This window comes from Crassostrea angulata, chromosome 8 (genome assembly GCF_025612915.1).
Source record: "Crassostrea angulata isolate pt1a10 chromosome 8, ASM2561291v2, whole genome shotgun sequence".
Lineage (NCBI taxonomy): Eukaryota > Metazoa > Mollusca > Bivalvia > Ostreida > Ostreidae > Magallana > Magallana angulata.
Genome location: NC_069118.1, coordinates 44167090 through 44189612, shown reverse-complemented (window position 1 = coordinate 44189612; position 22523 = coordinate 44167090). Strand labels below are relative to the sequence as shown.

Below are 22523 nucleotides of genomic sequence, written 5' to 3'. Positions count from 1 at the left end.
AATTTCTCGAAATTTTTCATTAATTTCTAATTATCTCCCCTTGAAAACGGGTGTGGCCCTTAATTTTCACAACTTTGAATCCCCTTTGCCTAAGGATGATTTGTGCCAGGTTTGGTTGAAATTAGCCTAGTAGTTCTTGAGAAGATGTTGAAAATGTGAAAAGTTTACGGACAGACGGACGACAGACAAAATGTGATCAGAATAGCTCACTTGAGCTTTCAGCTCAGGTGAGCTAAAAACAAAGTTTCTGATTAACTAGGGTCCCAGGTATGCTTTTATCTACTTTGTTTTGACCCCCCCCCCCCCCCGAATTTTTTCTTTTTCCTTTACTAAAACCGGTTTAAATTTAGAGACAGAAGCTGTTTCGAATTTAATCAATCGTCAATTATTTAATATTTAAATGATATCTAACATTGGTGGCATATCTAAACAGAAACCTGTTAGTAGCAAAATCTGATTAATACGGATTTTTTGTCAGGGTCTACTCGGTTTAGAGCTTATAGCGTTAAAGTAATCCGTCAACATATAAATCATTTTACCAATCTTTTTTTCTAAGATGTCATTCTATAAAATAAACACCATGAATTTAAGTTTGAGTCCATAAAATAGTAAAAAAGGAACAAACACGATACATGCACCGCATTTTTGTACTATATTTTGCAACATCAGGTCCATAAAGCGTACTTCCTTAAAACAATTTGCTCAAAGTTATTGATGAGATATGGCTTAGGTTAACATTTATTCTCTGTTTTGTATGTCCAGTTCTAATGTCCCTGATATTGGTGGGTTTTTTTTTAAGGAAATACGAACGTCTGGCAAATTTTATCATTGTCAATATAATTTTTGCAAGAGGGTACACCCGTCTGAGAGGTGATAACAGACAATCAGCATGAAAGCATTAAATATTGATATTTTCTTATGTAATATGCATGTATTGCTAGAATGTTTATCTACCATTTATGCTAGACTTTCAATTATTGAGCCCATTTAGTGCCGAGTATAGGACAACCTTAAAGAAATTAATTTGTATTATTTCAGAAAGTTTACAACTGATGTTGACTGGTGAAAAGTTGATAAAAAAAACATTTGTTTCTATTAAAACACTTTGTAAACATATTAATTTTTTAGTGGATATGTTCCTCATGTCCTTAATAAAGAAAATTGCCCAATGTTAATTTTTTTTTGGGGGGGGGGGGGTAAATCAAAACCCAAAGAGTGTCCGTTTTGATTCGACTATTAATTTACACAAATTCTAATTAAATTCAAGCTCTTGTACAAACATGTAAGCAGGAGGACATAAAACTTGAATTTGAATCAAGTTGTGCAATAAGGAAACAAACAAACAAAACTTGGTTTATTCTCTAATGTTAAGGCACCTTCTATACGATAAGAGCTATATTTTATACTAGTGAGTTGTAACAGAGGAAACGGGAAGTAAGAATAATTATGTCTGTTACATTTTGAATATTTTCCTTTAAAGGCGTGGAATTCACGCTAAATTTAAAAATAGCTTTACTTTTTTATGTAATCCATTGAAATTCGCTCTGTGGTGTCAGTAAATTAAATGACGGTTGGCCCGACCCCAAACAAACAACGTTAACAATCTCAAAGATGCACATTGAACCCGATATGATTCTTTAGTTTGATAAGAAATGAAACGGACAGAGAAAATAATGATAAGACACCGAAATATATGTGTGATTATTTGTTGTTGATTTTTTTGTTTAGGTTGACATGAGTTATCTAGCACAAGACAAAAAAATAGCCGTATCGATGGACAAACAATTGACAAATGGCATGATGTTATAAAGTTTTTACATTTTTAATAAAGGGTTTGAAAAATATCTTGAGTAAAGAAATATTCATTTCGTTTACTACATATATCCTAAATACTGTTCAGAAAGGAGATTGTTGGTGGTGAATGTATGTGCTTCTTTTTGACAAATAAGCATTTATTGTTCCGTTTTTAAGTTAACTATAAATATAGACATTTTTTGTTGCATCCCTGCCATTGAACATGTGTAGGGGCTTGAAAATCGATCGAATACCATTGACTACATGTACAACAAGGAAGTAAATTACAAAAGTATCGTGTACTCTCATTTAAAACTTGTCCTTCACGTGATTATGGCTGAAATTATGTAAAGGCCACATTGATAAATACACATGGTAAGTTACAATATTTGTGTTTGATTCAATAAGAAATCATAAATTTCAACATATATCTATCATGTCAGTTAAAAACGTGATAGTATCCTAACCGTAATATAGTATCTATTTCAAGACTAAGTCAACAAACCACAATCGTATATGTTTATTCTTATGACCAACCGATAGTGATATGCTGAAATATAGGAACAGCTTCAAAATATTGCTTGTATTTTCTAATTATTTTGCATTTGTAAAGAAACAGGTCTGAGGTGTACAATAGATACCGATGTTATGAAGCCAAATTATAACAAATAACCTTATTCTAATACAAAAAACGCTGTTTCATTGCGTTTTAAGCGAATAAATGATTTGTAAAGAAATATTATGTTTTTGAATAATACATGTAGTTTTCTTTTCAATTTTTGTTCAAAACTAGAGAAACCTAGCAAAAATATTAAAGTTAATAATAATGTTTTTTAATCATTCGCTTTTTAATTGTAAACTAGATTTCTTTTTGTCCATCTGTGGTATTCAAATTATAGACATTAATATTAGGTCAACATGTAAAATTGATTGGCTGTAGAGATTTTGATAATATTTGTAGCTTAATAATCAAAAGCTTCTACTACATTGAAACAGGTTTTCTTTTCTTATTTCAGATGGCATTGTCTGAATCCAAAATACCACCCGACGCCCAGCATTATTTGGTGTGTGGCTCTAAAGACTGTGAGAAGAACTGCCAGTTTTACTGCAATGACTGTCACCAACCAATGTGTGAACAATGCAGAGATGAACATCAGAAGAATAAGAAAACCAAGATCCATGAAGTAGCCTCTTACCGTGAACGCAAACGACAAATTCCTGTTGAGAAATGCAAGATCCATCCAACAAAAGAAATAGATCTTCTCTGTGAAGTATGTCGGATTCCAATCTGTTCTAAATGTACAGGCACTAAAGAACACCGTGGCCATGTGTTTACCGATCTAGAAATGGTTTTCAATGAAAAAGTTACACTTTTTCACAAAGAAATTGCTAAAATACAAGACTATTTAAATCCTACATCTCAAGATTTGAAAACGGAAATTGCTAGAGATGTCACAGCAATAAAGGAGATCATGGAAGACATAAGAGCATCTATGAGGGCTGAAGCTGATGCTGTGAAAAAAGTGGTTGATGCAGTCATGTCAGAAAATATAGAACAAGTCGACAAAACAGAGCAGTCATTGTTACAAACATTAAATGAACAAGGCCTAGAAATAGATGACTACAGCAATTATCTCAATAGTTTAATCAAAACACTTTATAGTTACCTTTCTCCTTCAAACATTCAACAATTATCATTTGCTCTTAAATTAGAAAACTTGTTTATACGACCCATACCAGAGACATCCGAAACAGTTCCACCTGTATTTAGCGCTGGTCAATACAGCAAGGAAGATGTTGCCAAACTACTGGGTAAAATGACTTTTTCCATCACTAAAGCAAAAGGAAGAAAAATAGAATTCATGGAAAAGGTTCATTCAAAATTGAAACCAATAAGGGAACATTCATATAGGAAACACGAAAGAGAGAAATGTGACGTGAAACAGACACTGTTTCAGTGTTTAAGTGTCACGAAAATCAGAGAGTGGACAGTGCTAGGTGTTCAAAATGCCTTACATATATCACTAGATAAATCCTTTAGACTCTGGGTCAGTGATAGTAGAGGTAGTCTTGTCCGAACAGATCTAAACAGGAATCAGTATTTGAGAATACGAAGCAGTGGTGGATGTGAAGGTTATCACACAATAACACCGGATGGGGAACTATTATATACAGACAGAGACAAAAACGTCATCAAAAGGGTAACAGAACATAATGAAATCAATGAATTTATTAACACAGGAGACTTGGAAGCGCTCAGCGTACACTACTCCAAAATAAATGGGGACATCCTTGTGGGGTTAAGAAAGGTTCGAAAAGGGAAGGTCATCAGATACAACAAGACAGGAAAGGAAATACAGAACATACAGATAGACAAGAAAAGACAAAAACTCTATGATATACCTCACTATATCACAGAAAACATGAATGGTAATATCTGTGTGTCAGACTATGGCAAAGAAGCTGTAGTGGTGGTGGATAAATTAGGACAACACAGGTTCTCCTATACAGGTCAAATGTCAGGGTTTGGTCCCTATGGCATTAGTACTGATGTTCTTGGGCACATTCTGGTTTGTGATAGTGTCAGTAATACAATTCATCTTCTGGATCAGGACGGTCAATTCTTGTCTCAACTACTCACAGAAGAACAAAGGATAGAGCATCCCCGCAGTGTATGTGTTGATAACGAAAACAATCTCTGGGTGGGACAACTCACAAATACAGTGACAGTGTACAAGTTTACACAGTGATCAATGCGTATGTTGTTTATGTATTGCCATATGCATCTGGTTTGCAATACTGTAAAAGTGGTTATTTAAGCTGGTGGTTAAGTTATCGTTTTCTATGACCAAACAATACGCGTGGGTATTAAATACCCGGATACGTGATTTACCACTCTAAATTGTTTAATGTTTTACCATACGCGCGGGGGTATTTTACGCGGTTTTTCAGCTTACCGCGTAACTAGTGTAAATTTCCCCCACGCGTAAATAACCACTTTTACAGTATTGGAAATACAACAAAATTCAAATTTAAACAAAGAGTAATCAGAATGAAAAAATTAACCCTTATTTAAAGACAAGTTTTCAACCTCCACTACTGTTATCAGTCTGCCTGCGAAGAAATTGAAGCTGTGCTTGAATGTTTCAATCTAAATGTTATTTATTCATGCAACATTCAACATTTCCTTGTTTTGATCACAACCCAAAAGTTGGCAAATCAGAAACTTGAAATTGTTTACAACGGGAAGCTGGGTTCTCTTTTTTAATAATCAACAAGTATTATTACATATCAAATTAAACATGGAATACCAGTAAAAATCAGTATCTAAATCGAAACAAGGGTGTGGACACCGTACCAAACAGCATCCACTTATGAAATATTCCTCATCAATTTACTAAGTGCCTCGGATTATAACATTAGGCATAAGCTATATCCTTAATAACACCAATTCTTTTTTTTAAGAAATTCAAACAGCCAAACATTATCAAATCCCTTGGCGAAAATGTCTAACATAATGGGTAATAAAGTTTTTCTCTCAATCCATGAAACGTTCTGACTTATTTTTACCTGAGCTTTTTTTGAGATTCATCTCAATGTCTCTGATGTTATTGAAGGACACATTTGCGTTGAGAACAATTTCCCTGATTATTTAAGTTTTCTGTTTTTTCAAATCTGTCGAAATTCCCTTTTCTACCTCTGTGACCTTAAAATAAATAAATAAATAAACAAGTATTCCTTTTAAAGGAATGATCGGCATGAAATAGCATTGGTCAGCTCTGTTTATATAATATACGCAACATGCAGTAAACTATATACAGCACCGTTTTATTGATTTCCGAAATGGCAAGGCATGAATAAGCTTTACTTTTAGTAGGCGAATTATACTTCCGACTAATATTCCTACGCATATGTGAAAAAAACGTGATTTGAATCATTATGTATGTAACTCTATAAATGTTTTATTTCCAGGGTAAACGGATAAGATTACCGTTTTAGTAATCTAATTAAAGATTTAAATAAGGTTGTCATTGCAGAGTAAATAAAATATTGAAAGGCGTAATGCGTGCGCAAATAGTTATATTTGCCGGATGCCTCATATGGACACAACTGTGATCGGCCGAAGCCGATCACAAAAATAACATAAAAAACGCAAGGAAAATAAAAAAAGGAGAATCATAGTGTCAAAGATAGATCAATAGAGTTGCCAAGCATTGACAAATTTTTGCATTTCAAAATTTTTACAAGCTATATATTTTTCAGCATTGTATTTGTTAAAAAAAAATAAAAGATTAAAAATATTGAAAGGCGTAATGCGTGCGCAAATAGTTATATTTGCCGGATGCCTCATATGGACACAACTGAGATAACTAACATAAAAAACGCAAGGAAAATAAAAAAAAGGAGAATCATAGTGTCAAAGATAGATCAATAGAATTGCCAAGCATTGACAAATTTTTGCATTTCAAAATTTTTACAAGCTATATATTTTTCAGCATTGTATTTGTTAAAAAAATAAAAGATTAAAAAAAAAAAGAAGATTAAAAGCTTGGTAGTTCGTCTTTTTTTAAACAAGTAAACAAATATTGCTTTAAACATTGAATAATTTAATTAATAACTTTGTTGTTTTTAGACAATGGAAGTTCACCTAACAAAATATTAACTACATTAAAACCAAGTCTTAAGGAAGTAACATGGTAAATATACAAGCTTACGTTGCTCCATATTGTGGATACTTTTTCTCAGTTTATGAAGACATGCTGAATTGTCTCATTTTCATGTTTACCAAAATGAGCAACAGTTAGAGGACACCTAATTAATTTTCGTGAAGTAATGATTCACGAGTCGAATTCTATGAAGTAATCTAATTTGTAACCAGTGTAGGTGTGTGTCTTTGGTTGTTTTAAGGCATACATTAAAAGCATTATTAACAAATATATCGGCTCTATATTGAACTAACTCTGATTCTCACTTGAGTTTAGAAGTAGGAATTACATTACAAGAGTTTAAGTGTTTATACATGGACACTTCATTAGATTATGTATTATGCAACAACAAAGATTTATAATATATTAAAATTTATGGATTAATAAACCCTTGGTATGAATTGTTTGTAAGAAAAAATTTAAGATATTTTGAAATGGCACTTACTTCACTATTATACTGCATAATACAGACATTCATATCAAATCTATGTTGATTATTTTGTCACTCTTTTCTTACCAGCTTTTCATAAATAGTGTTTTCATACCCACTTTAATATTTGTGTTAACCAAAACAGGAATACTAGGAAAGTTTTCTTTGAAGAAACTCCAATCAAAAGATTTTATAACATAGAGAAAGGAATTTAAAACATCTTGTCTAAAAACATTATTTTTTGGAATTACACAGCCAAATATGAATGCATCACAAAAATCAAGTAATTTGTGAACAAGTTGTACACCATTTATAGCTTCAAAAATATCTATCATGATTTCTTACCTTTAATCAAACTTTTCAACAATGAGCATTTCAATGACATAATAAATTTATTTATTTCTAATATTTTTAACCCTCCTTACTGATAGTCTTGAGTAATAACTGAACGCTTTATTTTGTCACACTTAGCATTCCAAAAAAAATCAAAAAAAATGTTTTTATTGATAGATAAAATTGTCTCCCTTCTGGGTGTTGGTGTTAATAATCCAACACTGGTAATGTCAAATTAAGACTTTATTATTTTTCTACTATCAAATTTTCCGAGACAAACCTCTCAATATTTACTTGAATCTTACCTTTACATACAATCATTATTGTATAAAAATCGCAATGCGTAATATGTGTAAATATGTTATAATTGTATTTGCAGTGACATATAGGCCCAATGGGCCGGGTGTTTCATTATCTTTTTTGTATAACATTTTGTAATTTGTTATAACACATGTCACTTTAATAAATTACTTACTTACTTAATCACTTACATTTAATGAACCAAATTCTTGCTATCTATCAAAATATTTTCCACAGGGAAAAGAGATGAAAGCAAATGAAAGCACTGCAGAAGTAGAGACATTATATCGATAACAACTAAAATTCATCAGGATCGAAATTGAAATTATTGACTGACAAAACCTCCAATACAACGCCAGGTCAAGGTAATCCCCCTTTTATCACTTATTAAAATTCTCACCTGTACACTGGACTTTAGGGTCGCCCCAGTACAGGTCCTCACACTGACTGCAGTCCCTGCCACCCCTTTCCTGCTGACAGTCGCACTGGTCGTCAAACTGGAATCTAACCGATTTATGGCGTAATTTACCCAAAAACAGATTATGAAATGCGTTTTGGTCTAATTTTGGCACATTTAATTAGATGTTGGACTTTCTTGTTTTCTTTCTCCTATAAAAACAAAACTGTGCGTCATCCGGCCACATTCTGGAGTCCTTGACTCTTCCCTGTCTCTCAATCATGTGACCCTGCTGACCTTTCTGTAGCAGTTGGGTCACATACACACTCTGGACAATTCTAAATATCAACAAAACTTTTTGTTTAAATGTCTTTTTTAACTCTGAGAAATTTAGAGAGTATTCTATTTAAAATTATCAAACCTAAATCATAATGAAAATTTTCAAATAAATAAATAAATGTAAATGTTGATACTAATGTCATTGTTGGCCAAAAATTGAATGAATATCAACATACAACTATAAAAAATGGCTAGTTTTGTTTCGTTCCATCAGTTTATATATTTCAAAATAAACCATAATCGTGGTCATTCCCTTATCCACAAAGCTCTGTGACGACTACTGTCCACATTGGCGTCAGTGTTGTTTTTACCATATGCAGGGATCACATATACTGTTGGCCACCAAGGAATTCCCAAAGTAGTTACCAGCACATGTGTCACAGATAGGTTCTACAATAAAGCGCCACATAAATGGCTTATACCGGTAGTTTATGACACTTAAATATCGCAGCAATGTTAAGGTGTCCCGGAGCTAAAATACGGCTGTAAAAAATATTGTTTTAATCAACAAAAAACTACTTTGACCGTGAGTATTTCTTAAAATTTTGATAACATATATTGACCACAATGTCAAGTATTATATTTGATGCAGTTTTGTGACGTCATATGTACTTCATTGTCCCGGGACGTGCATAACATTATATTGCAACTAATTTAATGAAATCGCATCGGCGTAGGTGATAAATGACATTAAATCATAAATATTTTCAATGAAAAAGCTTTTGTTATATCATATACTTTGACGTTTTTTCTTGGGATTGAAATATATAGTTTGTTTATTCATCAAATTATCAAAACAAGGCAATTTTCATTAATTGAAGGCGATTTACTTCAAAATGTATTGATCTTTGGACTGTGCCAAGCTGTTGTTTACATACATTAAAATTTCTTTCCCCGTTGTTTATATATAGCAGGCAGAGTCTCCAAACCACTAATTTATTGTAATAGGACGGGTTAGGTCAGAATCACACTCCAAATTATATTTACCGTTTTCTATGCTGCTTTAATTAATTTTCCATGTTCTTTGTGAATTGTTTGGTTTTACCTTTATGTTTAATATATTTCACCTTTAAACACTGCAATAAAAACACAACCTTCAATAAACAACAATAATTTTTACAATTTCATAGAAAAAAAAAATAATGATAACAATAATGATCTCCATAAAAACCTCCTATCAAAAACCTTGATCAAAACCACCAAAAAAATTCATCCCCATCCTAGCTTACGAAAACGCCGGGAACCGGGGAAAGGCCATGGGTAAAATGCAAAAAAAATCCTTTTAATAACACCAAACACCGAACTGTTAGTTTACGGTCCGAAAGTTGTTAACAGGAGCTAATATAATGACGGCGACAAAGTGATCAAAAAAGTTTCCTAACGGATGCAACTTGTTTAAGATCTACTAAACCATGTTAGAGAAGTGAGAATTTTACAGCAAATAAATACTTAATAAGTCCTTAAGAAACTACGAATTTCAAGGCTTCATATAAAAGCAAACAACGGCAATATAAAATATAACGTTATATCTAGTTAATAGACGGAAGGGTATGCCCTTTGACTGTATTTAGCATCCCCCTAAAAAGGTTACTTCCTGTCTATTAACCAATTGAACAGCATTAACAAAAACTAGATTATTTCTATGATGATTGAACACGTGTAGAGGTATTCTATTGAGCTATATGTCAAAACAAACATGTTACCAACGAAAGTAAGAAGATAAGCTAAAAAGATAAGGAATTTTTAATGTGAATTGAAACCATTCCTGTAACATTCGTCCTTCTTAAGAATAAATGATATCATCATTTATTATCAGTATGTATAATCATAGCAGGAATTAATCATATTTTCAGTACAACCAAATATACAATTTAACAATGTTATTACTTTCAATATGACCAGTGGTTATGAAATCTTACAAAACACAGACAAAACTATAATGACATATATTAATTAACTATACATGATTAACATAATCACACACTCTTCTTCTTAAGTTCACGGTCTGTACTCCTCTACAGTTTTTCTAGAAGAGTTTCCCCATATACTTCCTGTTATAATTACCGCTCCTCCTCCTTCTTTTTGCACTACTCCCTGGTCTCTTGACACAAATGAAGTGCGCTACAGATTTTCTCTTGCTGATAAGTCCATTTGTATCCTTCTCTTCTCCTTTCGATGAGTGTCTCCTGCCGGGTCACAAAAGCAGGTGCATCAACCTGTCCCTAGGTGGTCAGTACTTAGGGTCTGTCACATTACCACGAAGAGGGTCATCGGTACTACGATGTCGAAATTTCCCGTGGCGTGTAACTTGTCCCCTTCTAGAACTGGAAAATGAGCACCCTGCTACAGGACAACTGTACAAAGATACATACCCTTATTGTAATTCTATCCAGTGCATTTTGCATTGGAGAGGGACCCTGAACACCCCCCCCCCGTCTCGTGTGAAACGCTCCATCAGACTTCCCAACTTTACAAGCCATTTCTCCATCCTATCAGATGGGTCGACTATCACGGTCCAATTCCATAAGTATTTTCCCTTGTTCTAAATTTATATGCATGACAAGTATTGTTCTATTTAAGGAGAAGATCTAGTAAGTTGCTGGAGCTTGTTTCTAATCCTTTTGAGAATTAAAAAAAGAATATGTTCAAAACATAAGTTTATTGTCGCTAGGTGGTAAAATTTCTCCTCTAGATGTAAAGATTCGCGCCTGTCATCGAACAAAAGCACCGCAGAAGGTACATGTAACGCCCACCATTCCGGAAGAAAGTAAAAAAACGATTGATTGTGTTCATGTATAAGGTTCTAATGACGTTTTACAGTCTATTCAGTGTAAAAAAATATGGTGGAAGATTACCCGGAGAAAACCCGAGCGGGCGACCCCTATACCCTCTCCCGTGCATGTACAACCACTGCCGATCACGGGAATCGAACTCGAGTCGCAGCAATTAGATGCGAGTAGGCTTACCATAGTGCTACTTGGAGAGTTTAACATTGTTCATAAGGTCATTTTTTAAATCAGACTGTATTTGCTTATACATGTAACTTTCAACACAATGCTGTGGGAAGCCGAAACAAACCCACGTTCCTTGACTTTTCTCTAAATTATGTAAATAATCGCAAAATAAGATCTTAATTTTAGTGTCATTATTTGACTTTTGTTTGACCTTCATTGGTTATTTATCTCTTATACAGGTACCTTGATATCCTGGCAGACAGTTGCAGATGATGACCTCCTGTCTTGGGTCCTCTGTACTGGAGTCAGCATGCTGGGTCAGGCTGGTGCATGGGACCCCCGGGGCACACACATGGGCAACAGAATACCAGCATCAAAACCGTGCTCAGAAAAAAATCATTATATACAGAAAAAAAAGATTTAAATGGATATCTTTATTTTCCAAGTTAACCACCAAAGGATGAAATCAAATATATAACTAAACCTTTGCTAATAAAAAAAATTATCATGGTTTTGTCTTGCTTGTATTTTATTTTCGACAGTTTGAAAAATAAGTTATTAATATTTTTCAGCCCAAGTCGTGTCCAAATCCCTCTAAATATTCAACCAATACATGAATATAGAATGATAGAATAAAGTCAGAATGAACTTAATAGTCTATTGTAATCCTATATATACTTCAGAATTCTATTTTTCCTTGATCGCATTTTTACATTTTTCTTCACTCAGTTTTAAACAAATTTGTACCACTGAGAAGGATATTTCATGTATTTTGTTAGATGGTGATCTTTTTTCACAAGACTACTTTATTCAGGGCACAGGAAGCAGCTTCCTTGGAAGTGTGCAGTCTGTTTATAATTATACAAACGGAAAACACGTGGTTTTGTGGGTAGACCTGTTTGGAGCTAGATATTTTGAGAAAATGCCATATCGTGTGTTCTTTTTATACATGTAAGGTGATGAGATAGGTAGCAAATACAGTTGGATCAAGCATATCTTTTACAACATACACCATAGCATAGCATAGCATTGAAATCTCATAGCATAGCATTGAAATCTCATAGCATAGCATTGGAATCTCATACCATAGTATACAATCTCATAGAATCGCATTCGTCATATCATAGCATAGCATGCCATAGCATAGCATACAACACTATTTTAACTCGGTTTTAAATGTTTTTATTTGAAAAAATAAATGTTCACATAATAGATTTGTGGTAAACTTTGGCTTCTTATTATTTTACTTCGAAATGTGTGGAACTCTTCTGTGTATGGAGGCGTTTTTGTTCAAATCTCATAGCATACATAGCATAGCATACCATATCATTAAGCGGTTCATTCCAATTTCTCATAGCATATCATTGAAATCGCATACCATAGCATAGCATAAAATTGTAAAAGATATGCATGAAATGACTGTAACATGTCCTCCAAATATTTTGTCATGAGAAATACCAACTAATTTTAAAGGTTTTGTTCTCCTCTTAAATTCTATATAGTGAAAACAATTACCAGCGTGATACCTTAAAGGTAAGAAAGAAGTAAATGAAAGTCCGAACCGATAGTAATTCAGTTACAAGATCGAATACATGTATTGTACAATTATAATGCCTCACACTCAGAGTTTAACAATTTGTTTTATGTAAACGGTATAAGAATTGACAAAAGAAATGTATCGTAATGAACAAAGAATAAATTATTGTTATCTTATAAGCCTGCACAATCAGATGGCATATAGGGATCATCCAATACATTTTACAAATATGCCAACGCCACCCCCCCCCCGCCCCCCACTATGCCAACAGAATTACCCCTCCAGAGAAAAAATATTCTTGACCCCTACTTAAGAATATACATCACACTATCACAGTTTTCATTTTAATTAACATTTTCCTATGACATTAATTTTTGATTGATAGCTCTTAAATATGTTCATGTGCACATGGAGAATGTAAATATGGCTTTATATAATTAGTAATATTTACAATATACAGACATAATGATTAACTTGCATATAATACCGAAAATGTGCGGATCTAGTTGTGGCGATTGGGGGTCCGGACCCACAGAAAAAATAAAATGTATCAAATCTTTATCACTTATAATTACAGAATAGGCATTGGATCTTCCTCTACACCCCCCCCCCCCTTTTGAAAATTTTTGTTAGATTTGTGCATGCATTAATAGCAGGACACCACTTTAGTTTATATTTTTAAAAAGCATTATAATTAGCAATTTTAATCATTTAAACTTGCATACTTAATCTATACACTTCGTGTACAAATATCTAATTTGCATTAGTATAACTAATTATACAGATTACTGATAAACATGTAATTATAGTTTAGACGGATGTTGCTAAAACACGGAACGGAAAGCAGAACGAAAAATATAATATCATGTTAATCATTGGGATAAGATATATACGTTAACTGAACAGAAACATAGGAATTTGTACAAGTTGTTCATATCTGACGAATTTTTACTCATATATGCTGTGTTACTTTTATAATATATTCTTATGAATTTCCATTAACTACAGCAATTGCTTACAGTCTGCTGATGCGCGGAACGTCAGACACAGAATTACCAAACTGTTTCATTGTGATGAAATGTCAATAATAAATTTAACATTATAGTTTCTTTATTTTTTTTACAACATTACTGACTAGCAGCGTAGCTCATTTTCATGTAGCTAGAGAGTTTGATGATTTTATCATGAGTTTGAAACAGACTAGGTATTAAGATTAGATTTAAAATTGCTTACATTATATCATGTGATTTAAATGTCATTTAAATCATATATTTATAACACAAAAGCATTGTTAAACAACACTCTACTAGCAAATACCAGCATTTAAATCGCAATTAACTTTCATTCACTCTTTTGCAAAACAACCCCCAGTTGCAAAGACCCAAACACCAGTCATAAAAATCCGCCCATGCATGCACCGGAATGTAGCATCGAATGAAAGGGGGTGGAGAGTGGTCAAACTTATCCAAAATCATACCAATTTTTAAGCCAAAAATTTTTTTCTTCAAAGCAAAACAAAAAAAAAATTTCTTTCAGTTTTAAGATTAATTTCAATATTTCCTATGATTTTTTTTTATCAGCACTTAAATCATTGGGGTTGGGGGTTGGGCGTTACTTCAAAATTAGATTTTCTATATGAATAATACCCTGCCTCCGCCCCCCCCCCCCTTCCCTTTCACACCGATGCTACGCGTGCCTGCTGCAAATGAACTTTGTTCTGGGTAAAGGTCGCAACGATAATGTTTCTAGTTATTTAAACCTTATCTTTATGTATATTACAACCAGGAAGTAAATTACACAGCTAGGTCTCGTAATCTCTCAGGTGTCCTCCACACCACTGGCTGGGCTGATTTAAGGTCACACTGATGGTAAGTTAGAATATTTTGTATCTATATGTGGTGATGGCAAATAAGTGACATACTTCCTCAGGTAATAATGAGTTTGTGATTTTTTGTTCAAGATTACCAGATTATAAAGTCGATCAATAATGAACGATTTCATATGCAAGTTCTTGTTACCAAACCGAAAGTTGTGGCCATTTTGTTTTTACTTAGTTGGCCTATGTATACATTCACCAATATTTTTTGTTAACAGATTGATTGTGTATTCTAATAAAATTATACATAGCCTGGGTCACAAAGAATTGAGGATGGCTGTTTTATTGTTGAATTGTAAATGGAACCTACAATGCGCGGATCAAGGGGTGTGACATTGGAATCAACCCCCCCCCCCCCTGAAAAATTCAAGATTACATGTAACTAATCAAATTTATTAATACTACCAAATCATCAACAACACAATTATCTCTCTGACCCACAGGAAAAAAATCTGGATCTGCGCATGATTATGTACAATGTACCTTATTAAATGTAGTTAATAAAATTTTGTTAAACACAGTTACACTAGAGAAAAATAGGACCAAAAGGATTTAAGTAATAATAAGGAATGGTCAATTCAAATTCTTCTCTGTATGTTCTATGTGTTTGTGTATATTGATGGTGGGTTGGGGGAGGGGTAGGTAAAACTTCAGTAAAATAAATAACACAGGTTTCTATAACTATCACTTTTCTCATTTCAGATGGCATTATCTGAATCCCAAATACCACCTGACGCCCAGCATTATTTGGTGTGTGGCACTGAAGACTGTGAGAAGAACTGCCAGTTTTACTGCAATGATTGTCACCAACCAATGTGTGAACAATGCAGAGATGAACACCAGAAGAATAAGAAAACCAAGAACCATGAAGTAGTCCCTTATAAGTTACGCAAACGTCAACTTCCTGTAGAGAAATGCAAGATCCACCCCACAAAAGAAATAGATCTTCTCTGTGGGGAATGCCAGAGTCCCATTTGTTCTAAATGCACAGGCACCAAAGAACACCGCGGCCATTGGTTTACCAACCTAGAAATGGTCTTTGCCGAAAAGGTTTCGATTTATAACAAAGAAATAGCCAACATTCGAAGCTATTTTGAGCCTACTTCTCAAGATCTGAAAAAGGAAATTGCAAGAGATGTCACAGAAATAAAGAAGATCATGGAGGGTATAAGAACATCCATGAAAGCTGAAGCTGAGTCTGTGAAAAGGCTGGTAGACACAGTCACATTAGATAATATAGAACAAGTCGACAAAACAGAACAGTCATTATTGCATACATTAAACGGCCAAAACCAACAAATAGATGACTACATCAATTCTCTCAATGATTTAGTCAAAACGTTTTATGGTTACCTATCTCCTTCAAACTTAGAACAATTAACATTTGCTCTCAAATCAGAAAACTTGGTCATTAGACCCATACCAGAGACATCCAAACCAGTCCCACCTGTATTTACTGCTGGTCAATACAGCAAGGAAGATGTTGCCAAACTGCTGGGTAGAATAACTGTTCCTAACACTAAACCAGAGAATAGAAAAATAAAGCCCATGGAAACTGCCTCTACAGAGTTGAAACCTACAGGGAAACAGAAGAAACAAGACAGAGAGAAATCTGACGTGAAACAAACACTCTCTCTGTCTTCCTCTGTCACCAAGGTCAGGGAGTACAAAGTACCAGGAGTTAGTCGTGTATATCATATATCACTGGGTAAATCAGGCAGACTCTGGGTCAGTGATACAATTGGTAATCTTGTCCAAACAGATCTACAGAGAAATCAGCTACAAAATATACAAACCATTGGTATAGATGAAGGCTACCACACAGTCACACAGGACGGGGATCTGATCTATACAGACAGAGACAACAGTCATCAATAAGATAACACCGAATAATCCAATCACTGAATTCATTAAAGCAGGAAACTGGAAACCAGTCAGTATACACTCCTCCCACATCAACGGGGACCTACTGGTGGGGATGGTGACAAATAAAGAGGGTAAAGCCTTCAGGTACAACAAGACAGGGACAGAAATACAGAACATACAGAGGGACAACAAAGGACAGGAACTGTATGGTTATCCACACTACATCACAGAAAACATCAATGGTGATGTCTGTGTATCAGACTATTACAAACATGCTGTAGTGGTGGTGGATAAATCAGGACAACACAGGTTCTCCTACACAGGTCAGGGGTCAGGGTTTAGACCCTATGGAATATGTACTGATACACTCGGTCACATCCTGGTGTGTGATGGAATCAGTAAAACAGTTCATCTCCTGGATCAGGACGGTCAGTTCTTGTCTCTACTACTCACAGAACGACAAGGTGTATATACTCCCCGTAGTGTGTGTGTGGATGATGAGAACAATCTCTGGGTGGGACAATACACCACCAACACAGTGACAGTGTACAAGTATCTACAGTGATCATTATATATCCATACATCATTTAGGTACTCTGTGTTTATGTTACTATAACATCATGTTCGTGTACAATAACTGATATTTACATGTACAGTACTTATTATATTACATACAATAACTCATGTATAACCCTGTTTGTTATTCTCTAATATCGATTCATGGATTAGTGTTTATTGTTCGAGAATTGATGAATAAATATATAAACTGATATATGTTTAAAGAATATTTATTTTTAGCATTTAGAATCCGCTTTATTCAATCTTAACAAAAGCTAATAATTGTTTTTAAACTTATTCCATTATTAACCAATGCACGCAACATGAGATGAAAATAAAAAAAAAAACACTTGTACAGTGGAGCCTCACTTATCCGGACACTTTTGTCCCCAGGCCAAATCGTCCGGATATGTGAAGCGTCCGGATATCTCAATTGTGATATTTACCTCAAATATTTATGGAAACATAACTCATAAATTAATAATACAATTAAATTTGATAGCCATAAGCACTACAAAAAAATTTTAGTTTTTTTTTAAATTAACAAAACAAAATATTGTTAAAAACATTATTTAAGGTATGTTTTTCCACAGGAAACCAAGCACTACATTCTACAAGGCAACACATGTACATGCACATGTACATAACAATCACTGTATTAAACCGATAATTTTATTACATTCGCATAACAAAGCGAAGAGAAGAAAGTCGGTGTTCCACATTTCGCTGACAAATCTTTTTCTTCAAGCTAGCGGTGATCGCAACTCTCGCTCTCTTGGCCGGTGGTGTTGACATGTTTGAAGCTGCTCAACATTTGATGATTGAAAATGGGTGAAAATCTGTATATATTCCCTTATTGATAATTGTCCAAGCTATTTTTTCATTGACAGAACTTACCCAAGCTAATTGTACGTATCCATCTTTCTATAGAGTTAATTGCACCCAAGCGATATTTACAAGTAGCGTGAACACTCATCCACGCCATGTTTGGCATGAATTATTATTACACTGTTAATTGAACACACGCTATAAAATTAATGTCGATACCCTGAACATCCCAAGTGGTCTTAATAACTATCGTAAACAGAACTCAAATTATCAAATATTTCATTTCAATTACGTTTTAAAATGAATAGGCGTACGAACGATCTAATCACACTACGATTAATAGAATTTTAATTCAATCAATAGATGACTTTTTTAAACACAAATTAAACAATTTTCATGATATTTTAATCCAACAATAACAGTTCATAAGTTAAATGACGACAATTAAACATGTCGCATCCATGGTTATCGTAATATCCTCGGGCGAGTACATAGCGTAACACAGGTGACCCCGATTACCGGACGAAGGCATTGTTTAAAACCAACAACCAGTGTAAGATGTTTTTACACCAATTTGCACTTGCGCATAAAAAACTTTTGTGCCCCCGAACACTTAAATGTGACCGGCCGGTTAAATGAGGTAAAATTTAAAGGAAAACTGTATTATGTGGTAAAATTTGACCGTCCGGATCCGGAACGCGGAATTCCGGATAAACGAGACAAATTATTGTGTAGAAATTCCGTTCCCAATAAAAATCGACCGGAAAGTGAAGCGTCCGGATATCTGGCGTCCGGATATCTGAGGCTCCACTGTAGATAAATGTGAATTTATTTTGAGGTAAAATTCTCATTTGAACAAATCTGTCTTTAAACGATGAGATAAGTAAACTAAATACATGACATTGTATCATATTTCTATAGAAAAAGGGGGGGGGGGTGTTTACACAAATTCTGTAAGTACTGGGGTTTTACTACTGTGGGGTATATTTACCATATCTGTTGATTTCAACTAAGCTCTAGTAGTATACATGATGAACATCATGCATCTTTTGCAGAACAAGAATTTACAACTAGACACGATCTCGTTGCGAGCAACGAGGAGGTCTTCCGTCCGATTTTTAGAAGAGGAAATGACCTTGCCTTTTATCTTCATCAACGAAACATATCAAGAAATGCAGATGTGATCTAAAAGAGCGATGGATGAAGGATTATAGACCCCGTTGGATTCCTAATTTGAAGGACCAGCCCAAATTTATATCATATTAAATAAGAGATCTTTTGACCTAATAACAGGTCTAATGACCTGTAATAAAAAGAAACCAAAGAAAAAAAGAGCGTCTTCCTTTGTAAACGGAAGACCCTAATAACAATAAGAATAGAGGGGTGTTCCGCTGAAGACGGAAGACCCTAATAATAAAAAACTGTTTTTGTCTAAATCTTAATTGAAGAGTGTTTTTCGACTTGTACTACAGTCCAACAACCCTTTTATGTTGAATATTTTAGTTAAAAAAAGAAACAAAAAGGAGAGAAAGTAATAGAGAGAAAGAGCAAATCTTGGCTCCGGCGAGATTCGAACACACAGCCTTTGCAGGTATCTCAAAACATGGCTGACGCGAAATAATTCCCAAATTTGTCTTTGAATTTGGGGCGTTTTCGCCCGGAAGAGGAGCTGAGTTTTTGTATGAAATGAAAAACAACGTGTAAGATGTCTGACTATTCAGGTTTGGTTACAGTGCGAGGTCATTTGAAATATTGATGCGTGTTTGTGTCTGGAGGGGGTTGAATAGACCCGAGCTTGATTTTCGTCTTATATCGAAAATAGAAATTTGAGACGTGGATCTCGAATGCGGTTAACAACAATTAGGGGACGTCCTAAAACAATGACTGATGCATTTTACCCATGTATTTCAGTGTTGAGATTTTTTTTCGTGTCGTTTTCTATTATGTTTGACTGTTTGATTTGATTGATAAAATCTTTATAAATGTAGAAATAACGAAATCAGTAACACGTAAATTTATTCGGTAAAAATTTGATGACAGTAATTTCCACAGTTCTAACATTCATAAGTAATTCACACGCTATCGTAGATACAGACAAAATAGAAAACAAGAAATATACATGCAACAGAAATATAACGCGGCTGCTTACATCCCTTGTACTGTGTAAATTTTAAGTCTCCGTACAGGCTATACTCGCCGTTTAATCTCAGGAATTTCTTCTTAATTGTTCAATCCGCTGCATATTTGGCAGACAATAAGAATGGGGTCCAAGGTTTTTTTCTACAGTCATGTCAAGCACGCCAATCGAAACTCAAATGCCCAAAAATTTATAACTCTCTTAAAAATCAACGAATATGTCTGGTCATTAGTACAGTAATCTAGAATTGAATTAGGTTGAAAATAAAGGCTCAAGATGAAAGATCCAGTAAAATAAGGCCAGAAAAACTAAATGATTTTGTGAATAGGAAGGGGGGGGGGTCGGTGCGTGTACAGTGTGTAAATTTAATTTCCACGTATAGGCAACAAGCGCCGTTTAATCTCAGGAATTTCGTCTTAATTGTTCAATCCGCTGCATATTTGACAGACAATAAGAATGGGATCAGAGGTTCATTTTCACGAATTTTTATTAGGATTGAGTGAAGGGCTTGGGAGTCAGAACTTTTTTTTTACAGTACATGTCAAACACAACAACTAAAGCTCAAATGCCAAAAGCTTCATAACTCTGTTAATAATGAACGAATTGGTCTGGTAATTAGTACAGTAATCTAGAATGGTAATTAGTTGAAATTAAAGGTCGAAGAACAAAGATCAAGTAAAATAGGGCCCTAAAAACTAAATGGTTTTATGAATTTGGAGGGGGGAGGGGGTCGGTCGGTGACTTCTATATTAAACGTAGAAAATTAAATTCTAAATATCACATATTGCAATATGTGGTATTAAATAAAATACATATGTTAAAAACAATGTTTAAGCGTTGTTTGAAAGATGTAACTATTGATTTTTTTTTTTTTTTACATCTGTTTATTTTAGGCTCAAACACTCATAAACGGGTGGTTAGTTTTCAAATCTTGTCGCAGTCACCCGTTCGTTTGTATAGTTACGAGTATAAACTTCGGAGGTTTTTCTTAATCCCAGACAGGCAACAGATTTGTATCAGTATATAGACATGCACAAAAAAGGAAAAAGTACACCATCATTAATAAAAATGACTTTTTAGCGTTGATTTCCAATCAGTAAGAAGACAATCATTTAACAATGAATTTCAAATTATTTGAATCCATAGACATTATCCCGTAACTTGAAATAAATACATGTATAATTTTTTGACGCCAATGTACATTTAGCCTCTATACAATTTACTGCATGTTACCTGTACTTAGTTCTTATGTACTTTAGAGAGAGAGAGAGAGAGAGAGAGAGAGAGAGAGAGAGAGAGATTTTCTAGTTTTTTATAGTGTTTAGGGAATCAGTATATCAGCAACGTATGTCAATAAACGCATGCATACATGCAAGCGTGTATCTATATATGTGAACAAATACTAATCAGTCCTCCTTTATAGCCATGTAGAATAACGTTGGTGCATTGCTAAATGTTGTGTGCATACAGTCATTGAGATGGCGGCATTTCTTTGATGCCGGCAAAACGACCCAGTGAACTCTAATGCGGTCGTACTGCAGGGGCGCTTCGGCGGCATGCCTTTGATGGCGGCGATGCGAACTGCTTACAAAAACGAGCTCTATATTTGTACTAAAAAAGCTGTTATTATTTTTATTTGTGATAAAAATAAAACGGAAAACAATAAAAACCATCATTTTAAAGGTAAAATCGTTAAACAAAACAAAATTAGGGAAGAACAAATAATCGGCACTCGGGGATGGAACCCGGGTCGCCTGGGCACAAGTCCAACACTCTAACGACTGAGCTACGCGGACTCTCGCTTCAGAACTTTTGAACTCAAAATCTCGGGAATGCCTGGATCGATTTTAACACGAATTTCATATTCTGACGTGTTTTAAGCGTCTCTATCGAATAAAAACATAAAAAAAATTAAAATCCAAAAATTTGAAAAATTAAGGTTTTTCATTTCCTTCCGATGACGACCGGAAGTGACGGCGGACGTTCGGATATGCGAAGGGCACTGCGGCCGTTCACTCTCTACCTTCTCTGAAAATTTGAAGGTTCTATCGTAAATACTTTTTGAGAAAAATCGTGAACAAGCAAAAACATAAAATCTTTAATATCTCGGTACTGGAAGTGACGACCAAAAAAAGCTCGTGTAATTTTCTTACAAATTTTGTCATGAATAAGATCTGAAAGTTTCATGAAAATCGGCTGAAGCATTTTTGAGAAAACGTGGGAGAAAAAAAAAAGAATAATAACTAGACGCGATCTCGTTGCGAGCAACGAGAGGTCTTCCGTTTGAATTCACCTTTAAAAACTATTTGGATAGTGTTTCTTTTCCTTCATGTCTTATCACTTCTTCAAATTCCATTTAATCCTCTATAGAGATATCAATAGACATTTATTAAAGCGCGTTAATTGATAAATAACAGAAAAATATTTAAGAACAAAAAAGTTGAAAATTTAATGTTTATAGTTCCTAC

The 22523-nt window shown here is 34.3% G+C and overlaps 1 protein-coding gene and 1 pseudogene across 1 annotated transcript; both read left to right on the top strand.

Moving 5' to 3' along the window:
* Nucleotides 1-2124: 2124 nt before the first annotated feature.
* On the top strand, nucleotides 2125-5323 carry LOC128158190 (uncharacterized). Its single transcript, XM_052820944.1, has 2 exons — nucleotides 2125-2169; nucleotides 2811-5323. The coding sequence occupies exons 1-2, from the start codon at nucleotides 2167-2169 to the stop codon at nucleotides 4542-4544; spliced, it is 1737 nt and encodes a 578-aa protein (XP_052676904.1). The 5' UTR covers nucleotides 2125-2166; the 3' UTR covers nucleotides 4545-5323.
* A 9257-nt stretch (nucleotides 5324-14580) lies between these two features.
* Nucleotides 14581-17302, top strand: LOC128158191 (uncharacterized; annotated as a pseudogene).
* Nucleotides 17303-22523: the final 5221 nt, after the last annotated feature.